The sequence below is a fragment of the Chaetura pelagica genome, unplaced genomic scaffold (assembly GCF_000747805.2).
Source record: "Chaetura pelagica isolate M959 unplaced genomic scaffold, ChaPel_1.0 scaffold24, whole genome shotgun sequence".
Taxonomy (NCBI): Eukaryota; Metazoa; Chordata; class Aves; order Apodiformes; family Apodidae; genus Chaetura; species Chaetura pelagica.
Window position 1 is genome coordinate 4,643,380 of NW_009953077.1, and position 8,489 is coordinate 4,651,868.

The 8,489-nt window shown below is 39.5% G+C and overlaps 1 protein-coding gene across 1 annotated transcript in view; it reads right to left on the minus strand.

The window, feature by feature from the left end:
• The window catches only part of MAPKAPK3 (mitogen-activated protein kinase-activated protein kinase 3), a 39,109-nt gene extending 31,412 nt beyond the window's left edge, over positions 1-7,697 (minus strand). The window contains exon 1 of the mRNA XM_009996929.1: positions 7,473-7,697. Within this exon, the coding sequence (XP_009995231.1) occupies positions 7,473-7,697 (225 nt within the window). The remainder of the gene's footprint in view (positions 1-7,472) is intronic.
• Positions 7,698-8,489: the final 792 nt, after the last annotated feature.

Sequence of the window (8,489 nt, forward strand, 5' to 3'; positions counted from 1 at the left end):
ATTACTCTTAAAGATGGCACATTCAGGGTGGTTTGTTTTGTTTTCATGAAGTAAGTTCAGCAAGCAAACTTTTCTGGAGGAAAAATTAATTTTACACTAATTTAGTATTTGCTTATTTGCTTTTTCTCTTAAAACAGGCTATGGAGCTTCTGTGCAAATTTGCTAAAGATTCAGGAACTAAGAGGCCATGCGTGATTTACATGCTGAGCAAAAATTTTCTCCCCCTCCACTCCTGAGATGTTAAAATGCTGGAGTGTTATAGCTTAATCTCATTTACAGAGCTTTGAATCATCTTAAGTACTTAGGAAGTCTGTGTAAAATGCCACAATCCACGCAGTTTATACACTCTAATCCAGACAAACCTCAGCACCAGCTTTCACTGGCATTGATGGAAAGAAGTTCTCATGGGTTCCCAATTAAGCAAACAGGTCATCTACTCTCCACCTCCAACACTGGCCACATCTCTGCCACTTTCCTCTCCATGAATGTCACCGTGTCCTGTGACAGCAGAGTCACAAAGCTAACAGTTCAAACAACTCCTCTGTACCCACAGGGATGACAACAAGTATGCAGGCAGCTCTGCTGTTGCTATTAGAATATTACACATGATCCTAAACTCTGGTATTCTAAAGACATTTTTAATGTGGAAAATTCTATAACAAGGAATCATATGCACATCATATGACAAATGGGAGCTTTTTCAGGGTCAGGCAAAAATGTTTAGAGATGCAAAATGTTGCATATGATTATGTAAATAAATACATAATTTTATCTGGGTTGTTTGTTTTTGTGGGTTTTTTTCAGAAAGAAAAACAATGTAGACAGTTAAGAGATTAACAAAAAACTGTCCTTACATGCAAGAGGTAAATCTGTTAACTTTCTTAAATACACATTGGTTCTTGCTCTAAATGACAGCAATTCCTTCTCTATGCTTTCCATGAATTTATCACAGCATGAAGAGAATATCTTACTTCTGTTGAGACTTAAATATCAGCAAGCTATCATGAGAAGTCATTTGTTCTCAGACTAGGCTCCCAGACCAGGATGCTCTTACAGAGGGCACTACCACAGACAGAACAAAAATACAGTAAAGAAAAAAGATGTGTGCAAACCATGATTCTTCCCAAATTATAAAAGATGCTATTAGGTTTTTCCAGTTGGGGCATCTCAATAGGTGGTATTACCACAAGTAAATGAGACTGAAGTACGCTTGTCTTGTAAATGAACTTAACAATTCTTGCTTATGGCTTGCTTGCACTAAAACTGATCTGCAAAATCCAGTTGTTTGTAATGAGACACTTGCATGAATTGGTGAGATTGAACTTTAGTTAAATGGAGTAGGAGGATTTAGACTCTAAAGACAGGAGGGAGAGACAGAGAGAACAGTCTTCTGATCCAAGAGCGTCAGTTGATTAGTCATGCCACACTGATATGCACTTGTGCTTTCTCTTTAAGCACCTTCCCTGCAGTTGAAATGAGATAAGTATCTACAATACTTTCTCAGATCTTTGAACCTGAGTAAAGGCAGGGGAACACACCTTGATCTTCTCAAGCTTTGCTGCTACACAGCTCAGGGTATGACTTGTGCCAGCTTGCTAGCAGGCTGCAAGAGAACACAGAAGGTGTTAAGATGTATCAACATGGCTTTGTTTTTTTCAAGATGAGTTGATAGTTCATAGCATATACCTTTCTGTTTGCACTTTGTAGGCTTAACAAACTCGCCACTGGAATTAGTAACAATTTACTACACATGGTTTTATTATCTCAGATCAAGTCCATCTTTAATTTTATTTTATTTTTTAAATTATCTGCTGTATTTCAAATACCAGTCAAGAATGTAAAATATTCCAAGTAAAGTTATAAAGTCCACTTTTTAAAATTAACTAGTCCAACTGAAATTCTGGAAGGTGCCATTGTGGTCCAAATACGTAGTGTTTGAAAGACTCAGGTCTTGAGTGACTCACTGGTTTAAAAACAATTATTGTAGCAGTAGAAACGACCCAGTTTTTAAATCGACTGAATGTTATTTTAGGCATTTTATGCATATTTATGTAATACTTACCAAGACTGACACTCAAGGATAAAATTCAAGGACCAGTCTCAAGATATCCATATTTTAGGTAATCCTCCATACACAGAGGGCTGCCATTTAACTAAAAATTTTCTGAACTCATATTCTTTCTACACTGTATCTGGCTTTGATCTACAACACAGAGCTCCTGGAGTTTATTACTCATACTCAGTTGTGTTATTGACACTGAATTTACTGTATTGGGAGATCAACCAGTATAAATAGGTTGCAGGAAACATGGTAGCTAAGTGTGAACTACAAAATACTTCACTAGAAAGTGATCATTTCCTCCTGAAATATACAATCACTCTAATAAGCAAGAGCTCCTTCATCCTGCACAAAACCTAACCAACAATTACGCTTGATTCCCCTGATTTCCCACCACAGTTCAAGCTTAGTACAACATTATTCCTCCTTATTCTATAAATAATGACATGTTTCTTTCTTAATCTGGCATAATTTCCTTCTAAAAATGTAATCTGTAGCACCTAAACATCTTGTTTCTATTCTGCTTTTCTGTTCTACAACCAATCTCCAGCCTAAAAAACCCTTTACTTTCACTGTATTTATTGCCTTCTCCACTGCTGCATTATTTTCCTGGCTCATCTTCTGATCTCAGGCAATAAACCAGGTATTTTAGAAGTACCAGCTACTTAGATAGCTTGCAAAACAAATCCTTTGGAAGGCAGAGTCTCCCATTTGTGAGCAATCTTGACCTGACTTCAGGGTACACTAACTGAGAACAGACTATCCAGCAATTAGCTTATATGATGTAGTATTATTTAAAGTAATTAGAAACATCAAAATCGAGTGAGTGTGAAACATAGCTCACGACTAAATTAAGGTGATGTAGAATGACTGTGTTTCTCCACAGTGACTCTGGAAAGCAGAACAATATTCTTTATCTAGTCAATGTGGGGTCTACAATAACAACTTTGGGAATTACTTTTTGCAGAACTTTCTTTGTTACTTGCTTTCTTTCCTTTGGAGCACCAAGTTATGTCAACAGTCTTACAGATAACAGTAGAGCCTCCAACTCTATGATTATCTTTTCTATCCTTCACCAAAAGTCCCTTAAATCTGAAAGGCAAGGAACCTGTTGGGTTTTGTGTTGGTTTTTGCTTTATTTAACATTTGGGCTTCACCTATTTGTCTGTATATCAGCAAGTCACGTACCCATATTGTTGGCACTTAGCAGCACAGAATGTTTTCCATGATGTACGTCATGGCTTAACTCACTATTTATTCTAGAGGATAACACCTCTGAACTAGCAGGTCCATTCATACGTATATACTCCACCTTACTCTAGAAGCCTCAGATGACTCCACACTATTCTATACAACTTCTGTACTATTATGCATGAGAGTTTTCCTATCAAAAGTACCAATAATGCTCATAACCAACGCCCTTTGTTTTCCTGAAGTTCCAAGAGATTTTATGTGCTCTGCTGATTTTTCCTTTTTCTTCTCATGGAAAGAAACAACATCTGCTTACTGAAAGTGAGAAGTATGTCAACAACATCTAACACTCTTTTTACCTCCTGAAACATCCACCAAAATCCTGAAGTCCTGATATCCCATTAGAAAGCTCTCTAGCTCTCTTTTCTTGATCCCAACTCTGAGCCCTTTTGACCATCTTTCACAAAAACAAAGTAGCTCATCAAATGCACTGAAATATTTTTACACCACTTAGCAGGAATTGGTGTAAAAAAAACCCCAAAACCAACCCTAAAGAGAAGTGAGGAAAAAAAGAAAGGAAGAACAAGGAACTGTGGGTTGGGAATTTTTTAATAGAAGGCAAGTCCCAGGAATCCACATTTATTCCCACAGGTAGTTGGCTATTTTTGTTTCCTCCTCTCCCTATAAACAAGGAGTGTGAAAACCAGCAGACAACACTCAAGCTGGTGACAGTGTTAAAAGAGTAGATGTTAAATTCCAGCCCCAAAAGGTAAAGTGAACAGAAGGGGGCAGGCTGGGAATGAAGAGATAAAAATAGAAGAGTGACTATAGTTCACTTGACTGTTATTTCAGGATCAAGTATCGAAAGCTAGCTGAAAAGGTTTGCTATTTGCAAGCGAGTGAGAGACTAAAACAGAGTTGCCTTCTAGAAGGCCACCGTCCTGCACAGCAGTTTTGTTTATGCTTCTACTTTTCTAAATCCCTGTGTTCTCACTATTTGGAAACAGTGCTGTTCAGCCAAAATGCCATTATGTGTCTAAGTGAGTAACCAGATTAGATTTTCTGGAGCTGGACAGCAATGTGTGTGGCATTTCAACCTAAACAAAGTTGACAGCACATTGTAAAAGTGTGTAGCAAATCACAACGCCAAGCAGAGTAAACTAAGCCACATAATACCTTAGGAAAATAACCAAAGCCCTGCAGTATCTCTGAGAGGATGTCTGGTGTTTTCCCACTCTAAAATGATTAGTGACATTCCAACTAGTTCCAATTATGGACACAGACTAAAGACAACAGGGACCTCCCAATTACTACAATATGCGGTGCTTGACCAACACACAGCTCTGGAGATGAATGTTTCTGCCAGTTTGAGCCCTTTCCTCTTGAGTACCTCAGTTAAAAATTCCTTCCATTGCATAATTTCTATCCAGGTTCTGGCTGTGCTGGCTTCATTCCCGTACAAAAGAAAACCTGCAGGCAGAAAGCAGTGCCATCTGCCAAGTCAGAAGCTGCTTTAATGGACAAGTTTGGTGTGAAAGGGAATGGACTATTACACTTCATCTTCAGAAGCAGGAGTGATGTTTTTCCTCTCCTAGGACTAGGTTACAGCAAGAATACTCATGCCTGAAGTATTTGTCCATAAATACCCATGGATCTCAGCAGAGAACATTTCTCCAGAAAAAAAAACAACACTCCACCAAAAAAAACACAATCAAAAACCACCACCACCACGCAAATCCAGCATGCCTTTTTTTCTGTTCAATTTGCAGTTCAATCTTTACGTTATTCTTTACCCATCAGACCAGCTGTTTTTTCTGTGATAGCTTCATCAGCCTCCACTGTACGCGAATGATAACCCCGCCATCACACCTAGGATGTATGAGCAGAAACAGACAAGAAATGCCAAGACCCTATGGTCCCCACAGAGAATTCTGCACTGAAGCTGTTTCGCATGATTTTTTTTTCGAGCTCCTTGTCCTTTTCCAGAATTGTTTTGACTGGATGGCTTGCTCTGAAGTCTCAGCTGGAGCAGCTTTCTGACCTGCGTAACTCAGTTCAGGTTTCACAAGAAACAAGGGAAAAACTTCCTCTGAATATTTTCGTCCTTGCAAGTATCTTCAGGGCTATGCTAGGAAAAGATCTTTTTATTCCTGCCAATTAACCAAGCATAGTTTTTATCCTTCCTTGTTGGGTAATCTTCTCATTAGACCATCTTCGGAGAGAATAGTGGATTCTCTCTGGGCTGCTGGCAGTTTTACTTAATTACATATTTAACTTTTTATTCAGCACTTAAACTCCTAACAATGAGAAGTACATACACACAAGCAGTCAACTATTATCTGCCATTTAAAGTCTCTAGAGAACTCATAAACATCTTAATATTTCTGCCCCTTTCAGAAGAAAAGTGCACACATTCCACAGCTTGGGGAGGGGAAGGAAATGGAGGATGACAAACATATACATAATGTAACTTCAGAGACACATTAGCCAATTACTGACAAAAATCAGGTTTGGGAAGGGGGGTGGTGCTTTGGTCCTGATATATTTTTAAAGTTCTGAAAAAAACAGCCAACTCAAATTAGTGCTAATCAGAAACTGATAGTAGAAGATCTACTAGAGGTTCCTCCTTCCCATCAGGCAGAAGTCACTCTGTCAGGGTACAGCAGCTTTACCTCTCTCCTATCCCCTCCCAACTCTGAGTTTAAAAAATATTTTTCAGTATTCACAGGAATGTATTTCCTACTTGATTCCAGAGCTACAGAATTTGCTCTGGAACACTCTTGCTGTCACTGGATTCTGCTCTGAAATGACAACTTCTATTTTAAAATGTTTCTAGCCCTTATGACTGCAAGACTGTCGAAGTATGAATGGTCTATAACCAGCAGCAAAGCTTCTGAACTCATTTTCACCACAGAATGCTCAGTGTAGAAACTAATGTTGATAGCACTTTAGAAGGATCTGATTAATGGATCACCTCAGAGTTGTAAAAAACCTGGCACAATCCTATGCAGGTGCAAAACCCCAGTACTTCCAGTCTGTTTGCCAAAACCTTCAGTTTCCCGATGATAAACAGAATTCTGAGTCAGTTACATGAAGCTAATACAAAAAACAGTGTGATAAAGTAAACAAGAGTGTTGGAAACATGAATTAATCACTATATTATTGTATATAAGCTTTTCTAGTTCCTCTGTTAAAAATCTTTTCAATACACAAAGCTACCAGGTATTTCCAGTCTGCTCCATCAAAGTGCAAAGGCTTTGCTGGGGATAGAAGTTCTAGCTTGGTGAAGGTAAGACCATGTCCAGATTTTGGCAGATCCTCCAGCTGACCACTTGCAGATTTGTCCTTCTGTCAGCAAACATGGAATGTGAGGTTTAAGAGAAGAAATGGTACCCCAGACATCCCAGATAATCAGACTAACACCAGCAAGGACTCCATACCATTCTTAATCATCTCATCTCATAATGACTACTTCAGCTGATTTTCAGTTTTACCATACAGAACCACTATGGCTCTCATTTGAGTTGTTTTTTTCTAATGATGTGCTTTAAAAGCATCAGGGAAATCTTCCAGTTTAAAAGCTGCAGAGCAAAAGGCAGGTAAGCTTTCTGTTTTCTAATGAATAGCTATTGCTCCATTTATTTAAGTGGTACTTATCACCACAAATATCTACTAAATTTACCTGCCAATATTGGTGTAATTAGTGCTTTCTCAAGTAATACCCTTCTGTAAATGAATCACAAAAATAAATAGAAGCAGCTAGTAAACAACTAGAAATGCCCCTTAAGAGAAGTCTTCAAAGGGAAAAAAGCCTGAATACCAATGAACATTTAAATACTTCCCAGTTTAAGCTATTTCATTGCACAAGATCCAAAATAGTTTCCTTCCCAAGTATTGCATAACATGTTCATTCAAAATCTAGCAAGCCTTCTCACAGAACACACCAAGACACTGTTCCATCCCCCGCTTCTTGTCTTTTAAATATGAACACGAGAATTTCACCGATGATAACATTCCTCTGGAAACTGATGCAGAATATTCTGGAAAAGACTCAAGTTTGGACTACAAATCTTTAAGTAATAGTAAACATCTCCACACAGTGAAATTCCTCATGCAGCACTCTGTGAAATATAAGTGACAGAACAAGTAGCTTCTACAGGGCTTTGGAAGTGAACTCCTGCCTCCAAACCATAAATAAGAAAAAAAGCAAAAGCCTACATACCTTCAAAGCACATTTCTGGCCTGTCTCCTTGTTGAAACACTCCAGTACTTTGCCATTGATTCCTAACCCTAGCACCCGTTTGGAGAGTTTGTAGTCATCAGTAACTGCATGTTTTTTTATCTCTAGTTTGACATGAGCTGCTCCCCCAGGCAAAGATTTCACACTGCTTTTGCTATCCACATGACTCTCTGGCTGAGACTCCTGTTCACCTTCACTTTGTTCCATATCAGGGGAAAACCTCAGATGACAGAGGTACTCAAGAGATTCCCTGTGGGTTACAGTCAGCAGAGGCGATCAAACCCAGTGCTTCAAACAGTCCATCTGCTCGCCATGTAGTCCTGAGTAAAAATGTAAATGAATATTAGTAATTGATATGGACTAACTGTTCTCCCACCTAAACAATTGTCTCTCTTCCTTTCTTGACAAGCTGATCCAGCACTATAAAGCCCAAAAGCAGGGGTTCACCTCAGGAAAGCACACTTTGTTTAGCTGTGCAGACCAGTCCCACCAGTTCCAATATACACAGCTATCAGTCCACAATTATAAATTGCTGCTTTTACTGCAGAAAGCGTCTGCACTGAGTCTTGGACTAAAGACTTACTCAGCTAAACTCTGCACAACAGAACAGAGGTAGCCTCTGCTTCGAGCAGCTTATAAATCTACATCAATAACCTGCTCCCTTGAGGTTTTGTGTATAAATCTCCACCGTGGTCCCCTGCCTCATCCTGACACTCCAAGTTACGCAAGTGAACCGTGAATACCTGGATTAAACCCCACAGTGGCACTGCCTGGGCAAGCACTGGACTTCACACTTACCAAACGGCCCCAGTCGCTGAGCGAGGGACAGGTGTGGCACTGCTTAGGGGACCATCAAACCACCCCAAACCTCCTGTACACAGAGATGTAACCCTGTGGCTCCAGAAGCCAAGCAGCTGCCTGACCCCGCAATGGACCGGAGGGCCTGCGGCCTCTCTGAAGCACAGCCCAGGCAAGACACTGGTGCCAGGGCCTCCGAGC